This window comes from Solanum verrucosum, unplaced genomic scaffold (genome assembly GCF_900185275.1).
Source record: "Solanum verrucosum unplaced genomic scaffold, falcon-dt-bn FXZP01000008.1, whole genome shotgun sequence".
Lineage (NCBI taxonomy): Eukaryota > Viridiplantae > Streptophyta > Magnoliopsida > Solanales > Solanaceae > Solanum > Solanum verrucosum.
Window position 1 is genome coordinate 1,439,272 of NW_026020195.1, and position 24,321 is coordinate 1,463,592.

General features: G+C 34.5%; 3 protein-coding genes across 3 annotated transcripts; 1 reads left to right on the forward strand and 2 right to left on the reverse strand.

The window, feature by feature from the left end:
• Nucleotides 1-9,792: 9,792 nt before the first annotated feature.
• On the reverse strand, nt 9,793-13,356 carry LOC125829755 (putative pentatricopeptide repeat-containing protein At1g13630). Its single transcript, XM_049508951.1, has 4 exons — nt 12,837-13,356; nt 10,353-12,599; nt 10,164-10,272; nt 9,793-9,958 (listed from the first exon to the last, which is right to left on the reverse strand). The coding sequence occupies exons 1-2, from the start codon at nt 13,282-13,284 to the stop codon at nt 10,543-10,545; spliced, it is 2,505 nt and encodes an 834-aa protein (XP_049364908.1). The 5' UTR covers nt 13,285-13,356; the 3' UTR covers nt 9,793-9,958; nt 10,164-10,272; nt 10,353-10,542.
• Nucleotides 13,357-15,027: 1,671 nt separating this feature from the next.
• Nucleotides 15,028-17,298, forward strand: LOC125829812 (uncharacterized). The gene is made up of 5 exons (XM_049509007.1): nt 15,028-15,449; nt 16,042-16,099; nt 16,184-16,267; nt 16,628-16,769; nt 16,992-17,298. Exons 1-5 carry the CDS (start codon nt 15,035-15,037, stop codon nt 17,268-17,270), a joined length of 978 nt encoding a protein of 325 aa, XP_049364964.1. The 5' UTR covers nt 15,028-15,034; the 3' UTR covers nt 17,271-17,298.
• A 3,230-nt stretch (nt 17,299-20,528) lies between these two features.
• Nucleotides 20,529-23,837, reverse strand: LOC125829762 (phosphatidylinositol 4-kinase gamma 7-like). The gene is made up of 2 exons (XM_049508962.1): nt 23,628-23,837; nt 20,529-23,028 (listed from the first exon to the last, which is right to left on the reverse strand). The coding sequence occupies exon 2, from the start codon at nt 22,731-22,733 to the stop codon at nt 20,811-20,813; it is 1,923 nt and encodes a 640-aa protein (XP_049364919.1). The 5' UTR covers nt 22,734-23,028; nt 23,628-23,837; the 3' UTR covers nt 20,529-20,810.
• Nucleotides 23,838-24,321: the final 484 nt, after the last annotated feature.

Genomic DNA, 24,321 nt, shown 5'->3' on the forward strand with positions numbered 1-24,321 from the left:
ACGTTATAATTCTAACAACTTTGTGTTTAGATGTTTCTTTCTCTTCTGTTAGCATTTTAAATGTCATGTTATATAGAAATATGCAATTCTTTTTATTTTTTATTTTTTTTATATAAACTTTGCCTGCATTGATCTTGGAGTGCAAAAAGTTACAGGTTGAGTTTGGCATCCCCAACTATATATAAGATCATTGAGAAGAGGCTATTATATTTGTACTACTCCTTAACCAAAAAAGGCCCTAATGGCCAAGAAATCTAAGGAGGTTCATAGATAACATTGCTATCCTTTACCTCTTTGATTCTAAGGGATGGAAAACCCCATTTGTCCTTATTAGTGAGCCCTTTAATAGCTGCTGGCAGATCAGAGAAGGAGTTGAATATTTGAATTCCATTACTTCCATGGCTTAGGCAGGCTAACTTATCGGCAGTTTTGTTAGGTTCCCTGTAGGAATGAGTGATTGTAAATTTATGGGATAAGGATCTGAAAAATATCCCAACTTTAGTCGGATTTGTTATTGCGATACTAAACTTTCATAAGGACCTATTACCTCCCTAGACTATTTAATACCATATTTTTTACCCCCTGAACTATTTAATAGTGTATTTTAAAGATATATATATGCCTACGTGGACACATTACTATTTATAATTTTGCATTAATTTTTATGTCCACGTGGGCAAATATATATGTTTAAAATACGATATTAAATAGTCTAGGGAGGTAATAGGTCCTCATGAAAGTTTAGTATCGCAACAGCAAATTCGACCAAAGTTGGGATATTTTTCAGACTCTTATCCTTAAATTCATTCACTTCAACTAGTTTTTGAATGTCTTCTATGAGTCTTGAAATCATACTTTGTTTATGCAATTTGTAACTATGATTTGCTCATTTGTTATAATTATATAAAAGTAGGGGAGATTTTAATAATTTTCACAAATTGTGAGCTTTTATTTTTTTTAAAAAGAAATACGAATTAGAAAATTAAAATTGGATGTCCAAATAAAAAATGAAATGATAATAGGCAATATGAGTTTGACAAATACCGTTGAAACTATATCCGGGCTATCTCTTTCCATGGGATCGATCCGGGCTATCTCTTTCCATGGGGATCGATGAGTGTGTTCGGATGACGTATGAAGATTTCAAAGAATTTATCGATGAGACTATGCTTGATGTTGATGAGGTAAGGTTAATATTTTTATATTTTGATATGTATACCGTGTTACTTTTATTTAACTAATGTTTTTGATTGTAGGAATAGAACGAGTCACCATAGTATAACAACAAAACATTTTATGACACCTTATATCTTGCTATGTATGAAGTATTATATTTGGAGTACTCTGAAATATATTCCTATGATGAGGTACGTGTGTCGATGATAAATTTGCGAATATGTTTCATTGTTTTTTCTATAGTGCAAATCGCCAATTAGTTTTTCATGAGGTTATTATTTCTTTATTAATAATTTTTTCTATTTTTTTTTTCAGATGTGAAATTGGAGATAGAGATGAAGATTCGTATTGAAAGTGGTTCTGTAGTCCCCAATTTTCTCAGCTATTTGAACTGTAATTTTGAAATGTCGTTCTTCAGGCAATATGAGTTTGGCAGAAAAAGTATTTTCTAGAAATATCGTTGAAACTATATTTGGGCTATATCTTTCCATGGGGATCGATCCGGGCAATCTCTTTCCATGGGAATCAATAAGTGTGTTCGGATGACGTATGAGGATTTCAAAGAATTTATCGATGATACTATGCTTGATGTTGATGAGGTAAGGGTAATATTTTAATATTTTGATACGTATACCGTGTTACTTTTATTTAATTAATGTTTTTGATTGTAGGAATAGAAGGAGTCACCAAACTATAACAACAAAACATTTTATGACACCTAACATCTTGCTATTGATTTCCAATCTCACAACGAATCCTTCTAATTGATTTCCTTTGTATTTGTTTTTAGAATTTTAGCATGAGTTCCATACTCTTTTATTAATTTCAGGCATTGAATGACTTAGTTCATGGGGTACTCTGTTTGGTGAAGGCTGAATTAATTACGTTTGATTGTATGTTTTTTATGAATATATTTATTTGTTTACAGATTTTACAGAAAGACATAAGAAGATTTTCTTACTTTTTTTTTCTTTTCAATTCAGTCTCAAAGGCAGAAGATGAAGATGAGGAGCAAGTGGATCTCAGAGACGCATTCTCCTCCGAGACTGATGCAGATAAAATCGAACAAATACTAAGCAACATGACCTTGACAGAGAAGTCTTTTCTGCAAATATTATTGAACCTTTATCCAAGATATTTCTTTCTATGAGAGAAAGATAAATGTTTTCTGATGACTTATGACAATTTCAAACGATTTGTCCATGAGGCTTGAATATGTAGGTGAATATATTTATATTTTGGCAGGTATAGTATTACTTTTTTTTTAATTAATGTCTTTGATATCAGAGGTGGAAAGAATCAGACTACTATAACAACAAATCGTTTGATCAGAACTTGCGAGTTGCTATGGATGAAGTGTTACACTTGGAAGATTGTAAAATATATTGCTATGAGGAGGATATTTCATTTGTGGATGACAAATGTGAAAATATGTATCACTGGTTTTTCTTCAGTCCAAATCGTCAATTAGTAGTGTGTTTTAGATTGGGAGAATATAAGTAAGTAGTGATATATTTGCTAATTTTCATATTTTGTTATTTCTTTGTTAATAATAACTTCTACTTCTTTTTCAGATGTGAAATTGGAGATGGAGAAGACTATGGACAAAATTTTATAGTCACAGAAATGTTATGACATATTTGACATCACAAGTTTTGAAAGTCTTATAACCAAACAAATATTATAAAATCGCATGTTAGAACTCCATCTGTATGCTTGCGTGCAGTCACTAAGTCTTTTCCATGACAGACATTTTAGTTGTATACAAGTAAATGAATTAAACATCATAGCCAATAGTTCAATAGTAATTATTTGCTTTAGACACCTAAAATATTGAGGCTCGAAACATTTTAATGGTAATTTTATGATTTTATTTTCATTTAAGTTTAAAATTTATTTTTTTTAAAAAAAGAAAAACTATTTATATTTTACCAAAAATACTTTAGAACTTCGAATTATATAACTCAAATCTTCATAATAATAAATAAAGTTTTACAATACTATCCAAGATAATATATTGTAAACACATCACTAAGAACTAGCATTATCTGATTAACTAGAATTACAGGTGATAATATATATTCACTTTGATTTTCATAATTTTGTTATTTCTTTATTAATAGTAACTTCTTTATTAAGTGATGGAATAGTCACACACATTTACTCATAAAATAAATATAGAAATATGCAATTTATTAATGAGGCGTCTTAGACTATTTTTATATCTTATTTATTAACTATGATTTGCTCATTTGTTATAATTGTATAAAAGTAGGGGAAGTTTTAATAATTTTCACAAATTGTGAGCTTTTATTTTTAAAAGAAGAAATACGAATTAGAAAATTAAAATTGGATGTCCAAATAAAAAATGAAATGATAATAGGCAATATGAGTTTGGCAGAAAGAGTATTTTCTAGAAATACCGTTGAAATTATATCCGGGCTTTATCAGGGGTGGAAAGAATCAGACTACTATAACAACAAATTGTTTGATCAGAACTTGCGAGTTGCTATGGATGAAGTATTACACTTGGAAGATTGTGAAATATATTCCTATGAGGAGGATATTTCATTTGTGGATGACAAATGTGAAAATATGCATCATTGGTTTTTCTTCGATCCAAATCGTCAATTAGTAGTGTGTTTTAGATTGGGAGAATATAAGTAAGTAGTGATGTATTTGCTAATTTTTCATATTTTGTTGTTTTTTTTGTTAGGCGAAATGGTCTGATGAACCCTTATACTTGTATCAGTTTGTATTTTGAACCCTTCTACTTATCCCTTTGTCATTTGGACCCTTAAACTCAATAAAAATAAGACTTTTAAATCCTTGAACCATGTGTGTAGCTCACTCTCCCTTACATAGATGACATGTCATATCCATGTCATATATATTAATGCTAAGTCATAATTTTCTTCATAACTACTTTTTAATTATTAATAAAAATGTTAAAGAAAAGACAAAATCAATAAATTTTCTATTTTACCAAATAAAATAAAATTATTGTTTCTATCACCTTTCCTCCACCTCTCCTAACCCACAATCACTGTCAAAACTCAAAACCATCCCCATATCTCCTGTTTTTTTCTTCATTTTTTTTCACAAAAAAAGGAGGCATCACTTTATCTAATGAAATTAACAGAAATATAACATCTTTATGAAAATAGATTGGGAGCATTTTTGGGATCTTCGTAGAAGAAAAAAGAAAAAAGAAAAAAGAAAAAAGAAAAAGAAAAGGCCATCGCCGGAGAAAGCCATCGCCGCCGTCGCCGGAGAAAGTCATCACCGCCGTCGCCATTTTTGCCAGCGAAATCACATATACTTCCTCCCTCACCTATCTTCATCTCCGCCGCACACCATCACTATTTTTCTTTTCTCCTCCAACCTCCACAAAAACAACAACCTAAGCCACCGCACCATCAGATCTGGCCAAAAAACCTCTTCACTGCCATGACCGTACCCTCACCCACCTCGTTTTCCTCTCCACTAGCCAGTGTTGCCTCTCTCTCACACTCTACTGCGAAACAGTGGTGGTGCTTCATCTCCATTTTGTTAACTTCTTACTTGGAAAGATGACACCACCAGCGCCGTTTGTCTCTCTCACCACTGCGATTCAGTGGTCTCCGGTGTTAGTAAATTGTGGAGAAGAAAAAAAAAGTTTTGGTCAGCCGTGAAAATGGCCAAAAAGGAAGGGGTAGTGGGGAAGAAGAAAAGACTTTTTTAATTAATTGTTTTTTTAAAAAAATATTTCTTTTTTAGTTTTAATATTTTTTTAACCTAAAAAAGTTATTCACTAGCCTTAAGGTGCGTGAAGTCACATAAGCTTGGTCAATGGTCAGAGGAATTTATTAAATTGTGTTTTATTGAGTTTAAGGGTCCAGATGATAAAGGGGTAAGTAGAAGGGTTCAAAATACAAACTGATACAAGTATAAGGGTCTATCAGACCATTTCGCCAACTACACTCATAGTAGGAGGGGTTTAAAAATCTTCTTTTGATTGAGTTTAAGAGTTCAATTGGCAACGATTTAAGTAGAAGAGTCCATAATATAAACTCGTACAAGTATAAGGGTCTATTAGATCATTTCACCTTTTTGTTAATATTAACTTCTAATTCTTTTTCAGATGTGAAATTGGAGATGGAGAAGAGTATGAAGATGACTTTGGAGATGATGATGGAGAGGACATTGGAGATGATGATGGAGAGAACTTTGGAGACTTTGGAGGTGATTTTGGAGATGAAGATGGAGACACCGATGAAGATGAAGACGAAGATTAACATACTCTTTAGTATCCGGCCAGACTCATGCATCTGCCTTATTTTATAGAAGCATTTCATTATCACTGTTTAAGTAACATGAGCTGGTTTTATGCCCCTTGCTTTAATTTCCTCTAGCAACTCAAAAACGACTTGCATTTTCTCTTTCTTCCCTACTTCCTTGCATCATCTAACTTTCTGGCTTTGTAGCTATGCTTGGGGTAATTCTTTTCCCTCTATAAGTTTGTATGCTCGAACAACCTCACCAAGTTGTAGAAAATAGTTCCTCAGCATCCTTTAGCTCTCTATCTGTACATAAACCATTAAGGAGAATGGTATACGTGATACGAGTCTCTATGTGTACAGAAACCATTAAGGAGAATGGTATACGTGATACGAGTTGGGCTGAAGTTTGTGCACCACTATCTCTTGATATAATTCGAAAGCGCCTTTCATATCTCGATTCTCGAACTTCACATAAACTTTTAATAGTACTGTTGTAAGAAACTTCATCAGGCTATGTTAAGATATGACACCTAGGCCTAACTCAACCCCAAAAACTAGCTCATGAGGGGAGGATTGTCTAAGTCCATATAAGGAGATCACCAGTCCATCCCCCAATCAATGTAGGGACTTTTACCCACTCTAACACCCCCCTTCATGCCTAGGCCCTATTGGCGCGCGGACTGTGAGCCCAAACGGGGATGGTCCTGGCTCTGATACCATGTAAAGATATGACACATTTGCCTAACTCAACCCCAAAAGCTAGCTAATGAGGGGAGGATTGCCCAAGTCCATATAAGGAGTGCACTAGTCCATTTCCCAACCAATGTGAGACTTTTACCCACTCTAACACCCCCCCTTCACGCCCAGGGCCAACTGGCGCGTGGACTGGGAGCCCAAACGGGGATGAACATGGCTCTTATACCATGTAAAGATATGACACTTGGGTCTAACTCAACCCCAAAAGCTAGCTCATGAGGGGAGGATTGCCCAAGTCCATATAAGGAGATTACCAGTCCATTCCCCAACCAATGTGGGACTTTTACCCACTCTAACATGGTGAAAAATATTCTTTAGTATCTGGACAGACTCATGCATCTGTCTTCTTTTATAGAGGCATATCATTATCGATCATTGTGTAAGTAACATGAGTTGGTCCTATGCCCCTTTCTTTGTAGAGGGAAAAATGTTGTTTGTACACAGTAAACGACTTTGAGCTATGATCTCTGTTTCTCCTCAATTCAGATAAGTACTTCAGCGTCCAGCGCCGCTCATGGATTTCCTATTCAAAGGAGCTAGCATTTCCTTATTAATAACAAAGAGAAAACGAAAACAACTTGTAGAAGAAATAATAGGCGACGAGTGTGTGTATTTCTGAGATACATTAAAAGGACGCGTGTTGTAGCTTTTTAATTATTATGATTTATAGTATTTTTACGTAATTTTTAAATAATATATTTTACTTTTCTTTGTCTCAATATACGTAATATTGATAGAATATTAAGAGTTGAACAATATTCATGTAATTTAATTAGAAAACTATTTTTAATATAATGATAATTTGAAACAATTTATGTCAGTTTAGATGAGTACATATGTCCGGAAACTTCTCTCTCTATATATAAAAGAAATAATTAGTACTAAAAAGTGAGAAAGAAGGAAGTAAACATAAAATTTGTATAAAATAACAAAGTTGCACAGGTTTGAATACGCAACATTGTCTAAAAAATTTGAAAGGCTTACCAATTGAGCTACGCATAGATTATCTATTAGGAGTGTCACTCGCACTATATATCTCTTTTATATGCTTTTCCCATTTAATCGTACATACATTTTTAGTAAATTTTTCCGGTAGTGTTACGTGACACCCCATAAACCTTCTTAAATCCTCCTCTGACGGTATGGTAAATCAGTAACGATAATTTGTTTAACTTCGACTAATATATACTCGTATAATAGAGTATTATGACTTTGACAATTAAAAAAGGTCTCAATGGTATCATACTAAAACATTATACATCTAGAAATATATATGCAAAATAAAGTACAAACAACTTATTTTGTTAATCAATTACAATATAAATACATTTCAATCGAAATAGAGTAGTCGAAGTTTCAACTTCTAAACATTTAGTTTATATTAATACTAGGTTGCATATTTGTTAGTATTTTAATAATAATAATATATATGTTATTTATGTAACTATATATATTTCAGTATGGTATTCGGTGTTTCGGTATGCTATTACTAAATGCCAAATATGCTATCAAATACCAAAAAAATTTAAAAGATATAACATATACCATACCAAATACCATAATACCCCACAGTATTAAATTTTTTGGTATGGTATGGTATGGTATAATTCGGTATATATCGTACCATGCCCACCCCTAGCTGGGATAAATTTTTTCAAGTCCATTTAAAACTAGGGCTTATAAGCCCAACCCATATAAGTCATTGGCCCTTGAGGCTTGATCGGGGCCGACCGAGGTCGGTCCATGGGCCAAAACTATTTATTTAAGGGTAATTTACAACAATCTCACTGTTATATGAGCTAATTACTTAAATGCACGCTATGTTGTAATATTACGAATCTTACCAGATTTTGGTACGCCTAGATACATGTATCTTGGGATACATGGACTCAAAATTAGGTTAATTTGTTCTGAATACACTCTATCCATATGGATTGATCACATGTATATAGGTTACATAAACAAAGTTCGTGCCCTCGCCTCCCTCCCATCTCGCTCACTACTTTCTTATCTCGCTCGTGTATCTGGGATGCATATACCATATACATGTATCACGTGTGCCTAGTATCCTAGATACATGCTATCATACTGGATTTTTTGGTAGTGTTATTGAAACAACACCATTGTTTGTCATATTTGATTTGAAAATCTTTTCATTTTCTTGATGTTATAGAATTTTAAGTTTGAAAAGAGAAAAAAAAGGGCTAGCTCACCCCTGCCCTTGGCCCTTCTAAGGTAGGGTTGGGTTGAACATTTTCAGGCCCTTCCATATGAAGGGACGGCCCGCCCTAGCCCATCAAATTTCTTGGCCCGCGAAGCTTGAGCCGGGTGGGGCTGGGCTGAGTTAGTTCCTAGAGTTAGAATCTTTAAACATGGCCTTTTCTTGTAGTAAATACGATCGCGAAGTAATTTGTATCTTTTTGTGGCGGGATCATATCCCAGATACAAACGTGGAAAATTCCAATCTCTTTTATATCCAAGCGAGAATGGAAAGGCTTTTATTTCTCTACGAGCAATGTGCAAATTGACAAAGTTGAGATCATATCGTATCAAGCTGTTCCAAGATTTAGAAACACAGTTAAATCTCATAAGAGACTTAGCTGGTAGCCACGTTAGTATCTCGAATACCATGTCATCTACGAAACCATGTGCCTCCTTAGTACTCTTCGACATCGTCTTTGTGTATGCTTTTCACCTTCCATTTTAACGTAGCTATCTGTATGGAAAAGAGAAAACAAGAGGAGTAAAATATTAAATTAACCTATTACCTAACAAATTAAGGTCACTTCGTACCGTAATCATATTTGTATGTGTATTTACTTATTCTTTAAGGATACGTTACTACTTCTCCATCCTTAGCTAACAAAGGAAAATATTCTAAAAAATATATACTCTTCGACATCGTCAATAAAAGTGCACCGACATTAATTAAAATCATTTATAACTAACTGAATAATCTTCAATTGGTGTAAATAAAATACACTATTCCTCTTTTAATCCCTTTAGTAGTAAGTTTATGTGGTTAGTTAGTAAACATTTGGGAGGCTAACGATCAAATGTTTCCTTGATTAGGAGGGCAAATTGCAAAGAGCTCAGTTGAAAACAAGTTAATACTCTTCTTTACCAAGGGAATACTTTGCGCAACTTTTTTTTTTCTTTTTAATTTACTGTATGAGCATGCAATTTTTTAGTTTGGTATCCATTTTAAGGCTTACTTTAATTAACAAACATATTATATTATTGTTTTCCTTTTTAGGAAGTTCGCCGATATAATTTGCTAGAAAAATGAAATGTGATAGTTCATGTTAGATGATAGGAGTAATAAATATGGACATAGTGACACTGCCAGTCTGCCACTCAAAAAGTTTTATTGATTCACCTTCAGCAACAAATTAAAGCTACTGTTAAGCATAGATGATTCTATCAAGCAAGCATAACAGGCATCAGATAGGCTGATTGACACCTAAGTTGCTCCAAAAATGTTAGCCGCACCCGTGATGGATCCTTCAAATCCGACACGCACCTATCGAAGAGTCTGAGCAACATAGATGTCTCTTCTTTTCTATAGCTTATATCAGTTGCAAAGAAAATATGCAAGTTTGCTTAAAAGAAGGTAACATGGAGCAGTCTTTAAGCAAGAGCTACAAATCATGCCATGAATGATCTCCAAGAACTCAAGCCGTAACAGCTCCAGCAGTCGTACAACTCGCGTGCCCCTATTGGCTAGGATCCGAAAGGACAGCTGCCTATATGTTTCTGAGCATCTGCAAAAAATCATCAAATAGACTTAATGGAGGAACAGATGCAAAATTCACTAGTTTGAAATGAACTTCGGACAAATACGAGCAATTTTAGTAAGTCAAAACTGGAACAAAGAGCTGATAGTACTAAAGTTGAAGGTAACAGAACAATATAAGGGATATGATACCATAACCGAAAACCAGAAAAACACAGAAGAACATTCGGTACCTGTTAACTTTTCTTACAGATGCCGAAGTCCTCTGTCTTTTCTCCACACAAAATGTGTTTCGTCGGAGGACATAATTTCCCTGTGACCTCATCTATCAAGTCCATATAACTGCATAGTCAGTGCAATTACAAACCTTTCAATCCAAAAAAATTGAAGTCAGGAATGAGTTATTAAATAGGTTCACATACCTTATAAAATCAAGTTACAACTTCTACGAACTTCTCTCGTAACATCACATGAACCAAGAAGCTCACATATTGCAGCAGAGCACAATAATCATCCTGAATTGGTTTCTCGTACACTTAACCACACATGAACCAAGAAGTTCATATATTGCAGCAGAGCACAATAATCATCCTGAATTGGTGTCTTGTACACTTAGCCACAATTAGAGTCAGTATCTAACCCACACTTAATCATCAAAGAGGCCAACTGGAACACAGAATTATGATCACGGAAACTGTTAAGCATAACAAAACAAATCTGTGAATCAACAGATATGCCATGAAACAACATCATACGCAGAAAAATATCTACGCCAGCTAGTAAGTTTCTTTTGCACAACCTATTAATCACAGCACTATAATCTCTAATAGAGATTTCAAAGCCCTTCTCAATCATCTTTTGGAACAGAACCACTGCCTTATGCACTGATCCTTTTGCACAATGTGCTTTTATTAGAATGGTGTAATCACATTTCATCAGGCAAACATCTTGGAGTTTAGAAAATAGTTCCTCCGCATCCTTTAGCTCTCCATGTGTACAATAACCATTAAGGAGAATGTTGTACGTGACACGACTTGGCTGAAGTTCGTGCACCGCCATCTCTTTATATAATTTGCAAGCGCCTTCCATATCGCGAGCTTCACATAAACTTTTAATAATGGTGTTGTAAAAAACTTCATCACGCTGAAAATCATCCGGTAACATAGTCTTTAGTATCTGGACAGACTCATGAATCTGCCTTCTTTTACAGAGGCATTTCATTATCACTGTGTAAGTAACATGAGTTGGTTCTATGCACCTTGCTTTCATTTCGTCTAGCAATTCAAAAACGGTTTGCATTTTCCCTTCTTCACCATAGGCATTCATAAGAGTTGTGTACGTCCTCGCTGATGGTATCAACCCATGTGCACATATAGTGTCAACCCACTTTCTTGCATCATCTAACTTTCTGGCTTTGCAGAACCCATATATTAAGGAATTGAATGTAGCTATGCTTGGGGTTATTCCTTTCCCTGTTATTAGTTCGTATACCTGAACAGCCTCACCGATGTCACCAAGTTTTGCATATCCGTCAATCATAATATTAACCAAAAAAATATCATCTATTAAGTCGGAATATATTAAAGCGTCAAACAGAACTCTTGCCTCATATATGTACCCTTTCTCACAGAAGCTTTTGAGAATAGATCTATGAGCAACAATATTTGGAATAATTCTCTTACAACACATATCTTTGTACAATTGAAAAGCCATATCAACCACTCCTTGCTTACAAAGGCCTTGAATGAGAATCGAGTACATGATATGATCCAGTTTACGACCGCTGCTCTCTATCTCATGGAACAAATTCAAAGCTTCATCTAAATGTCCGCTTTTACACAAACTGCTTAGTAACATGTTGTTTGAGATAGCACTAGCATGGACCCCCTCCTTTGAAAACATCTCCTCTCTCAACTTAATACTGTTCTCATCAATATTACCTTCTTTGCAATATCCACAATTCAACATTGTATATGTGAAAATATCAGGATTCATGCCTTTACGAAGCATTTCATTAATGAACTTCCGGACACCATTCATCATACCAAGCAAATGAAATCCTTTGGCAAGGACGTTATAAGTTTCCAAATCAGGCTCTAAACCATGTTTCTTCATATCATCTATGAACTCCAATGCTTCTTCCATTGCACCCGCCACACTTAATCCGTGAATGAGAATATTGTAACTATATACATTGGGATAAAATCCACACTTAAACATCATACAAAAGAATGACTTAGCAACATCTACAGAACCCATTTTACATGAACTCAACATAAGAGCATTGAAAGACACAACACAAGGCTCAGACTCTCTACATTCAGTCCCTCGGACAAAATTAACTGCTTTTTGAATCAAGAATTGTTTGCACAGACCATCTATAAGAATGGAGTTAGTATACTCGCTCGGGTTTATCCCACTGGCTTTCATGTCATAGTAAACATCCCAGATGTAATCAGTGTGCCTCAAATTATACAACAAATTATTGTATGTAAATACCGAAGCCTGGATATCGAAATCTTTCATCTTTGCAAAAACAAAGAGAGCATCATCAACCATCTGACAATGGGAATAAGCAGAAGCCAGCACATCCCAGACAACATGATTAGAGTCCCATTTCTGAAAGCGAATCAAAAGCAGCTCGCATATCGAATGAGCTGAACCAAAGCCTGATTGGAAATCACAACAAATCTATATAAACAACAAAATGAGCAATGTAAGAAGTACTCCATAGTTACACTATACTATTACTCCCTCCATCCCATATTACTTGCACTAGAATTAGTAAAACTATCATTCTCATTTACGATATCTTAAGGGGCGTGTAAAGGGAAAGTGGACAAGTAATACGAGTCGGAGGGAGTGACAAAATAGAATTTTTAATGCCATAGCAGAGAACACAATACCTTCTTGTTGAACCAAATGTTGTAAATGAATCTTCAAAGCTCTAAACCTCTGTTTTTTAGCCAAAACATGAGCAACAGCAATGTGTGAAGCTCTGGAATGATTAAACCCATAATCATTTCTCAATAAGAAGAAGAACTCAAGGGCAGATTCGGAATTTTCAAAACTCAGTTTCTCGACAATGTCTTCTATTTCCGATGAATTCAGCTCAAAGATTACAATTTTAAAACACGGGTCACCTCGTAAAATCTTTGCGGAGCCTTTAGTGCAATGATTTTGGAGAAAAAAGTTGAAGATTCTTGAAACTGCAGCTCTGGTGGTTGTGGTAGTTGGTGGTGGTGGTTCAGGGTGGTCGACGGCGAGGTTAGCGGTGGAGAAAGAGGGTTTAGGGTGGCGGAGAGAGGAGAGTAATCGAGATTTTAGGGGTGATTTAAGGGTTAATCGAAGCATTAGGAGGAGGAGAAGAAAAAAATGGGAGATTTTTACAGAGGTTTAGGGTTTAAGAGAGAAAAAGAGGAATTATTGATTTGTGGAAGAGACAAATGAAACGAAGTCGTTAACCCCATTTCTTTTTTCCGTCTCGTTTGGTACGAGGGATAAGATATAACTAATTTCGAAATTAATTTTAAAGTTTATTTTATATTTGATTACGATAAAATTGTCAGATAACTTATAATGTTATTTTTATTCCACGTTAAGAATGAAATAACAATCATGCATAATTATACATAAATATGTTTTTAAACTTGGTTTCAACTGGCATTACATCTTCCAATTTTGAGTGTGCACAAGTAGACACTTAACTTGTATAAATCAGAAAAAATAGCTAGCCACATTCATTCTACGTGAAGTCCTACATGACAATTTCATGTCATATGTGACGTTCTACATGTATTATGTTACGTAGGATGTATGTGTCTATTTATTCAACTTTATAAAAGTTTATATCGTGTAAGACTTGTTTAATAGGATAGTGTTCTCATTTAGTTTGTCAAGGTCGAGGATACTTTTTTTTTTACTACATAGGGGTTGTAAGGAAGGGAGAAAGGAGGAGGGGATTATGAGTTGTGGAATCGAACCATCACCAACGACTAACAAGTTGAAATTTTAGATAACTAATCAATCAATCGAACTACTAAGATTTCTGAGAAGAACGCTTTGGTTTTACTAATCTTTGTGTTAAAAAAATCTACTTGCAAGTTGGAAGGGGAAAATCATTTTCCAAAGATAGCACATATAATTACAAAATTACAAAAAGAAAGGATGAGATGTATATATAGAGTGAGTACTAAGTCTTAGCAAATAAAGGCAACCCATTACACTTACATTGAAGTAACATTTGAACTAAAAGAATGGTTAAACTATTAATGTTTTCAAGCTTTATAACTCACTCTTTAACTCTAATTAAGTTTCTAAAAAGTATTTTTGGGTGTTTAATATTACATTTACAATATGGATCATATATTATTTGTAGAAGCAAAAAAAAACACTTCATAGAGGAGGATGGAGACTTAATTTTCATGAAATATTTTAAGATGGATAAGAAAAAAAAAAAAAGTTGAGATCATAAGTTAATAATCTGTATTATTACCATTATGGATTGCGATAGGACGGATAAGATTCTTTACCCTTAACTCTAGGTTTCGAGTTTGAATACTGAGAATTAAAAAAAATCCTGATAGAAAACACTTTCAAAACGGATATCATACACTAAGCGGGAAAAAAAAACTCTCTATTAGTGTAATACGATCCTTTTGTGCCTTGATAGTTTGATATAGAATACTCATAACTTTTTACTTCAACATCGAATTGACAAACAATTTAATTCGTTGGAAACTAGACTTAAAAGACCGTTAATATAACAATGTAATGCAAAACCTTCTCAAATGTGAACATTTTTCACTAAAAATCTTGAGCTTCTGGAAAGTCTACACTTCTTCAACACTTCAATGCTCAAACTTTCTATTGTCAACAAGTAATATTTTACAATCCACAAACCATTTTCATATCAAATTTGCTTCAATTATAAGTCTAAAAAGTTGCCTCATTATGAGATTCACATTCTACCAACTTCACCTTTTATTAACATTCTTAATTAAATTTTCCATCACTTCAAAATCCAATCTTTATATATTCCAATCATCTTCTCACATATTTACAATCCATAGCCACTTTTAATTTATTTAGTTTTTCCAAAAAAATGTCTAAGCAAAGTGTGAGGAAACATCATGCATTAGAGAAACATAGGGAAAAAGAAAAAACAAGAAGCAATAATATTAGTAGTAATTTCTTATTATCCAAACATTGGAAAAAAATTTACCCTATAGGGTTACATAAAACAAGTTCTTCTCTTTCACTTTCTTCACTTTCTTTATCTTTATCACAAACTTCAAATGATTCTTCTATTACTGATTCTTCTTCAATCACTCCATTGGATCAAAAAATCTCTCTAGCACTACGATTAATCGCGTCATCAAGGGAGAAAAAAGAGGGCTCGAGCATGTCCAATAAGAACGTGGCTCGAACGGTTATAAGTCCAACTTGTAACCCTAATCCAAACCCTAGTAGTGAAGAAGAACTCATGAGAAGGTGCAATTGGATTACTAGTACTAGTGGTAAGTTTCATAAGTAGCATTTATCTATATTTTATTTACTTTTCTTGAAATATTCCTAATATTTAAAAATGTCTTATAGTAGTTTCAGATTTTCATTTTATATTATGGCGTTTGATTTATTTTTTTCTTGATGTTTGATTGTGGATAGAACTTAAAGAGATGTTATTTTGACTTTATTATATATTAGGAGCATAATATAAGATTATTATGCTATTAAGTTAAATTGACCTATTGATAACATAATCATTATTCATTAATAAAGTTAGGAATTTTGATAGTCAAATTTGAGATTTAATATATTTGTATAACGAGTGATGTTTGACCTATACATATACACAATATAGTTTTGCGACCACGAGGGTGATCAGGGCACACATAATTCTGTCACTGCATGTAACTCTTTATAGCAAGTCTGATATGATAATCTGAAAAATAAAGTAATAACTTCCTAAACTTTCTAGTATTGTGTTGTTTATAGTATTTGGAAGTAGAATTATTTGAATTATTGATAAATTGACACTTAATTTGTACCAAATTATCCTAACATTAATGCCAATTGTAAGATTAATTTTTTTGAATTTGCTATATGCAGATAAGGTTTATGTGCAATTCCATGATGAATGTTGGGGAGTTCCTGTTTATGATGACCAGTAAGTAATAATTTATGATTAATTTTGGAGGCCATTTAATAATACATAAAAGTTTATTAACAAATTAATTAATTAATTAAACAGTCAATTATTCGAGCTTCTTGCATTATGTGGAATGCTTATGGATTTCAATTGGACTGAAATTTTAAAGAGAAGGGAACAAATAAGGTACAAAAATTCTCCCCCTTTCAATTTATATAATTGATAGTCTAATGGATTCAGAATTTAAATTTTATGCGCTCGAAAATGTAGCATTTTGAGTTATTGGATCTAAACTAATACTAATATATACATTGTTAGTGAATTTCGTAAGACAACACTACATGTAGTTTAAAATTACTAGATATCACGAATTTGTAGTCGAAATTGTACATCCATCCTAGATTATCAGTATGATTTAACTTGTTTTAGCAAGTTATCTATCTTATTTTTTTATTATTGATTCCACTCATTACTAACAATTATCCGTAGTTTATTTTTGAATGATCTGATAGTATAAAAAATATTTTTTAATGTGTGAATATGTAGAGAAGCATTTGGTGGATTTAATGCAAACCATGTGGCCAAAATGGGGGAGAGTGAGATTGAAGAATTAATCTCAAATACATCACTCAATTTAGCAGAAAGCAGAGTTAGATGCATATTTGACAATGCCAAATGCATAGTCAAGGCAAGTTCCAACTCCTTTATTATATATATTCAAAAATTCACAATATAGTCATTGTCATGGAGTTTCAGATTCAACATGTGAAAAAGTCTATGACATGAAAGTGACTATTTTTTCAATTACAAGACCGAAAAGTACTAGTTCATGCTATTACTATGATATCAATTAGTTGTTAACTGAATTAATTATCATTTTTTTCTCTCATTAATCAATTAACATATGCAGATTGTGAGAGAATATGGATCATTTAGCAGCTACATGTGGAATTATGTGAATTATAAACCTATAATTAACAGATTTAGACATCCAAGAAATGTTCCATTAAGAACACCAAAAGCAGAAACAATTAGCAAAGATTTATTGAAGAAAGGATTTAGATTTGTTGGGCCAGTAATTGTTTATTCATTCATGCAAGCTGCTGGAATGACAATTGATCATTTGGTTGATTGTATTAGGCATAAAGATTGTGTTAATCTTGCTGAAAGACCATGGAGGCATGTATGAGTTTAATTTATTTTAATTATGTATGTTTTTTTTTCCTTTGGTTTATTTAAGTTGTTTTTGGCAATTGGTTTTGCTTATAACAACAAATTCAATGTAATCTCACCAGTTGAATAATCTAGAAAGAGTGGTGTGTGCGCAGTCTTATTTCTACCTTGTGAATGTAGAAATGTTGTTTTTAGCACTGGTTTTGTTTATAACAATATATTCTGTGTAATCTTACAAGTGGAGTATGAAGAGAGTGGTGTGTACGCAGTCTTGTTTTTGCCACTGGTTTTGCTTAAAACAATATAATCAGTTACGAGTGGAGTTTAGAGAGTGGTGTGTACGCAGTCTTGTTTCTGTCTTGTGAATGTAGAGAGGTTGTTTCTGCCACTGGCTTTGCTTGTATGTATCAATTATGAGTTGAATGGTGTATTTATTTCCATGTTTATTTTTAATTAATTATAATTGTACAATGTTTTTTCTTATTACTTGTGAAGATTTATGGTATGTGCTTATAAAGTATATGCATGTTGTGTGTGTTGTATTTTTATATATATACACTAGGAAATACCAATTTGGTAAAGCTAATACTTATACCTTGTTTGATCAAGCTTAGTTTTTGTATTTTTAAAAAAAATAAATTTAAAAAGTTATTTTAGAGAGTTAATAGTCCATTAAAATGATGGGGTTGATATTGTGCATATAGCTGTGGTCCACTGGGCTTAGCCACTTTAATGGGCTTTTATATGGGCCTTACAAAACAAGAGGAAATTGGTACAATTGTATACATACATTATACATATTTTGCTTCTTTTTTTTTTCCAATTTATTTTGCTAATTGAGGAATAAGATAATGAGATTGAAAATAATAATTTTGGAAAGGAAACTGGTCAATATTCCACTATCCACAATACTTTTTCAGTTTACCTCTACCTCTCTTCGTACCCGTCATAGTCAATCTTTCACACCTTCTCACTGGTCAGAATATTTGTGCATCTTTTCTTCACATGCCTGAACTATTCAATTTCTCCTCCCTCATCTTATCCACCACGAAGGTCACTCTCATTTTGTCATGAATATCTTCGTTTTTAATCATATCCCTTCTGATATACCCACACTTCCATCTTAACCTCATTTCCACTATTTTTATCTTTTGAGTATGTGTGAGTCTTGACCGACCAATACTCAATTTATATAATCTGATAATTATTTTACAAAACTAACGTCTTAAGTCTGAATGACACATTCTTTTTAACACTATTCAAATGGAGTATCCATAAAAAAAATGTTTTTTTTGACCGACAAGAATTTGTACTTGACCCCAAAACAAAAATAAGCAACATTTTAAATTGTGTGTGATGATAGAGTAAATACAATAGAAGAAAATAAAAGTTTTTTGGAATTTTTAATAGGTCCAAAGGTCCTATTAGTAGTTCAGTCGATGCTATCAATGTCCTAATTAATTACATTAATTAAGAAGAATTTTATAGTTCAAGACATGACACAAATGATATAATTTTCAAGATAAGCAAGCTTTAGCAAGAATAATATCACCCTAATTTAGTCATGTTCTTGAGAACAACCTTTATTTAATGAAGCAAGTAGACAACCTGGACCCCCCACCCTACCCCCATGCCACCCCACCCTACCCCCACACACCATGTTCTTGTGTTTTCAACTATACGCACCCATATATACAATAATAATTATTACGTCTTAATCTCAAACATGTATATCTATGGACGTAAGTGGTTCGAGCCAATTGTGGCCGGCGCCATACGTATGGAGTAGTTGGAAGTTTTATATAAGTACGTAATTACTATGTTTGCATACATTACTCTAAATTATTGAGTTACAACAAATTTTCACATTTGTGTTTAAAAGTCTTATTATACTAGTTAATTTTCACATTTGTGCATAAAACATTCGTTATACTAGTTAATTTTCATTTGGAATCAATTATATTCATATTATGTTATATTAGATTTGCCTCTGTAATATTATTTTCCGATATCAGTTAAAAAGATATTCTGACAAATAATATTCATATAGAAAGATTTAACTATCGTTTTCCAAATTAAGTAAATATATATTCTCTCCGTCTCATTTTAATTGTCCACATTACATAATAATTAGTTATCCTGAATTACTTGTCATCGAAAGTAGGAATAATGACATCGAAAGTATATACAAATGTCAACATGTAACACCCACAAAGCTTCTCCCCCCTCCCCCAACCCTACCAACCCCAAACAACAGGTTATATAGTAGTACAAATCAAGCCCAATCAGAGATGAGGCTACCACGTTTGCTCTCATCCAATTTCATTTTATTTTATTTTAAAATAATTTCCTGGTCAACATTGAGCTGCCAACCAACGTGGTGCAGCGATATAAGGTTTCGGGTTCGAGCCTGGGTATGATGAAAATCGTGTTAGGAGTGTTACCCTAGATTGAACCTTGCGATGCGCGATTAAAATTTAGTTAAAACTCCAATGTAGGTTCCAAACACCGATTGGACGAGCCAAAATAAATCTTGTATGTTTATGTATACATTTTATTTTCCAATAATTATACACTTCACGCATAAAAACCGTTTCTTGATTGCTAAAAAAGAATGACCATTTTGACGCAGACATCCACCAAACTTTCAACCTTATCACTTTTTCTTCATCTTGCTTTGTTTTAAACGTTCCAATTCTTCTCATTCTGTTAACAACAACAAAGATTGACATATCACCAAACTAGCAACTTTACACGACTAATTCCATGAGATACATGTTACCTCCGACCAACACAACTTTGTCGACCACACGGTTTGGACTAATCGAGACCATACTTTGGGACCTCCACCCTAGTGATGTGCAATTGACAAGCAAATATCATTAGGGTCCACTTTGATGTTTATGTACTGGAAATTGGATCAAACAAACATGAATTTTCTTGACCACAAACATATTCTACAACTGTGATGTTCTAGTGTGTGAACTCCTCAGTACACTGAAGGGTCAACTGGTCCACAAAAGGGACCTACTACACTGCACTTTTACTCGATTCTTCCCACTTTTAGGGCTATTCGAGGAAAGACACAATAACAACTCATGTCTTGCACAATGAACACTAAATAACAATGTATACAATAACTGGTAAAAAGGACAATCAATATCTTTTAACTTGCACAAAACATATGAGAAGAAACAAGAACACACATCGAACATTTACACAAACTTTTTTGTTTTATTTTTTCGGATTACATTCTACATATTATTTATCTAACAGTCGCCGTGACAAAGTGAAAAGGAAAAAAAATGAAGACATCAAACAGAAAAAAAGACACCAATTCTACTCGGCACTTCCACTCAGGTGCCTCAAAAATATTTACAGCATCTCCTATTAAAGCTACTGCCGCCCTATAACTTCTTCTTCAAGGGAGCACATAACCACTTAACCAACCTAAGCTAGATATCCTTCACTTCCACCACCAGACTGCGCGGAGTTATTTAGGCATTAACTCATACTAGTAGTGAGATGTCATGGTAGTACCACACCTTGTGATATCTCAAAACTGGCAAGAAGTACCAAGCCTTTGTATCTGCCTCTGACCAAGGGCGACTGACTTGCGCTTGGCAAAAGCTGGGTATAGCAGTTCCTGGAACTTCTCTAGAAACAGACGCCATTCCTCTTCACCCATATCTGCTAGCTTCACAAAGCTGGAACTCACAGGAAGCTGTTCATTCGCACTCCTGTGGCCAGATGAAGAGTTGGCGAGATAGGCATTTTCTGGTTTAGTTCCAGAAAAATAAGGATGCTTCTGATTCTTGTCACCTAAACTAATATTCTTGAGGGACATTGATAGTTTTGACTCTGCTACATTCTTTGCGGGGGCTGGAACATAGTTAAAGTTTGTATCTTCTTCCTCTTCACTTTCTTCTTCCTCGATGCTTACATCTAGCTTAAAGAGTTGAGTGCGGCCATTTCCTCCTCCAAATGGAAACTGAAACGGGTTCCTGCTCACAAAGTCCTCAGAGGCCATTTTTGGACTAAAACCATATCCTGCGTCCTCATAATCTATGTCAAATTGGAACTCCTCCTCATCAACTTCAGCCTTAGGAGACAAAATCCCTCTCTCAGCAATCAACTGTCTGGCCTCCAAACAAACTACTTCAAGCTCACTCGGTTCTTCTTCCCCACGACGAAATTCCCTGCTCATCATCTCACCAATCTCTGCAAGGCAAAGCCCATAAGCAGCAGCTTCCTTGAGGAAAATGGTGGACAGGACCAAGACACGAAGGCAGGCTTCGCGAATCATAGGGAGCTCACTTTTCAGCATATCAGAGTCACGAACAGGATCAAGCTTCTCTATGTACTTGAGTTCATCATCTGAAAACGGAATGGATGCCTGAGGCCAATGAATCCACTCAAAATACGGATCTTCCAACGTTTCTGGTAGACAGAGGCCATGATCAATGGGAATTAACTCTACTTGACCAAACATCCCAACACCATCAAGCTTCCTAACTAAAAGATTTCCTGCATGTCTGTCTGTGTTAAATATCCTGATGTCTAATATCCCAATCCGGTGAACAGCAGCAACAGGGAAGCTTGATGTTCCATGGTCACTGGCATCAAAATCATGCGGGATGAACTGCTGCAAAGATGCAATCTTGCTGACAAGTTTCTTCTTGCTAAAAGGCTTATCTCCATTAACACCATCATTGATATTAAAAATAGAATGAGTGATTTTCACCAATGCAGTGGCTGGCACATTGGCAAAATGATCATAATCGAGAAGATATGCAGCAACCTCCCGAAACCCTGTTTCTCCAACCCTAACTGAACGTTTTAAGCCTGGCTGTCCAAGAGCTTTGCCAACAAAACCTTTAGGATTATTTGGTGCAAACGGCTCTTCGTCTGTTGGCTTGACAATAGCAACACTCTCACCTCTGCTGTTTCTAAAATAGTATGCGCCCCCAAGTCCACTATGGACTGGAAGTGGATCAACTCCAATCTTGACAGCCTTCACAATCTCCTTGACAAGTTGTTTTGTCTTGGCAAAGTGACTAGAGTTCCCCAGTATTTCTATAGGGCCACTCTGATCTCTCTGTTGGACATCCCTCCCAGTAGGTGAAAGACATGGAGTCGATGAACTTCTATGCATGAAATTCCTCGTCAGCAGTAGAGGGGAATCATTCCGAATGGCACTAAGGTCATTCTTCAACACCACATCTCCAAATGTTAAAGAACTCTCCTCAGTTGGAACATTGAGAGCGATCTGTAACCTCCTCTTCACAGTATGAGCATTGTCACTACGGTCCAACTCCATCCCCAGCACACAACCATTGTCAGTTTGCACAAAAACCCGTCTCCTCCCAGTAGATTTCCCTTCCATCCTACTGCTTCCATGGTACTCTCCACCAAGCGGACTCTTAAATACTGCTACAGCCATCTGAGTTTGAACAGGACTGTCCAAGTTAGGAGACATACAAGGACAAGAAACACCGTCCTAAGTCACAATCACAAAAAGAGATGGTGGCAGGAGGGAGCTTCCCGACACACTCAACTCAGAAGCCGATTGTGCATAAACCACCAAAAGAATCAATCCAGAAACGATCATCAATCAGGAAAGGAGGAATCAAAAATCAACCCCCACAGATATCACCACTGGACACAAGAATACAAGAACACTATCACTCGCACGTCAAGTTGTTTTGAACAGCGAATGATGAAGATCCCAAATGTTACATCGAAAGAGCCATCTGCTGATGCGGATAATAGCACTGACAGCAATCTGTAAACACACACAAACAACTAAATTAATCTACACACTTGATCAACAAATAACCAAAACCCAAAGATCAGCCAAATACAATATTTTACATTAAACTGACCACTTATTCAGAACAACACCAATAACAAACCTCACAAGATCTTCAAGAATCCAAATAAACAATCCTCTTAACACTAAAAACCTACGTTTAACAATCCTTAATACTCGAGAAATATAGCTAAAAAACTCATAACATCCTGAATCAATTAGCACTAATTTCTGAAACTCTTTTCAATACACAATAAGATTAACACACTATAACTACGTTCATCTAAGATATTGCCAGCATTTAACACTCTAAACTCGAAACTCTGCTTTGTTATCCAATAACATAGAAATACAAACAAACAAATCTTCGCATATCGATTACTCACATTTACTACTCAAAAATCTCATTTCCATTCAATTACTTAACAACAAAAACTCAAAACAGGGAAAAACATCACTAATACCGCTGCAAATCACTACTCTACCACGAACATCCACAATAAACAGTAAATTAACAGATCAAACGAAATCCAAATGAATACTTCAGTTCAAAAAAACAACAAAAAAACTTACCAGATGACCAGATCTGAGAGAGATCGTGCCTCTATATCTCACTTTTTTCCGGCACGACTACACCGTCTTTCTCTTCACCGCCGATTGAATACTTCAGTTCAGCGATGTAGACGGTCTGATTCCGGCAATCGCAACAACCCTCTTCTCTTTCTCCGGCTTTTTTCTCTCTCTCTCTCTATATCTATATTTCTCTGTCTTACAATATTCTGTATCTATATATCCAACAATGGATTTAATTTTTAATTTTTAATTTATTTATTTATTTATTGTTAACTAACCATGGTTTATTACATGGAAAAGTCTAGAATATTGAAGATAAGCCGTTGGATTAAAATGAACGGTGAGATTTGAATGGCCAATGAGAGGAAGGTGACGTGGAGATAAGTGATTGGAATATGTTGTGGCGGGTTGGGTATTGACAAGTGACGAAACGAATCGGGTGGGGATTTTACCATTTTCAGAGACGGTGGTGGCTGAATGACAGAAATAACCTTGATTGGACAGATATTTTTTCCTTTTTCTTTTCACCTGAAAAATATGGGTTTGACGAACGCGGTATATTCTACGAGTGATGTATGAGGAGAGTAGAGTGTATATATCTCATATGTATCATAGTGATGTAGTTTTCGGCAGATCGTCGACTTAAGTAAAATATATTCAAAAATCAAGCATGTAAAGCAAT

Excerpts from the sequence above, each read along its gene's own strand:
- LOC125829755 (XM_049508951.1), bottom strand. The coding sequence starts at position 13,284 with ATGCTTCGATTAACCCTTAAATCACCCCTAAAATCTCGATTACTCTCC. Across the intron at positions 12,600-12,836 it reads ACATTTGGTTCAACAAGAAG|GCTTTGGTTCAGCTCATTCG; the intron begins GTATTGTGTTCT and ends ATTTCCAATCAG.
- LOC125829812 (XM_049509007.1), top strand. The coding sequence starts at position 15,035 with ATGTCTAAGCAAAGTGTGAGGAAACATCATGCATTAGAGAAACATAGG. Across the intron at positions 16,100-16,183 it reads GTTCCTGTTTATGATGACCA|TCAATTATTCGAGCTTCTTG; the intron begins GTAAGTAATAAT and ends TTAATTAAACAG. Across the intron at positions 16,770-16,991 it reads ATGCCAAATGCATAGTCAAG|ATTGTGAGAGAATATGGATC; the intron begins GCAAGTTCCAAC and ends TAACATATGCAG.
- LOC125829762 (XM_049508962.1), bottom strand. The coding sequence starts at position 22,733 with ATGTCTCCTAACTTGGACAGTCCTGTTCAAACTCAGATGGCTGTAGCA.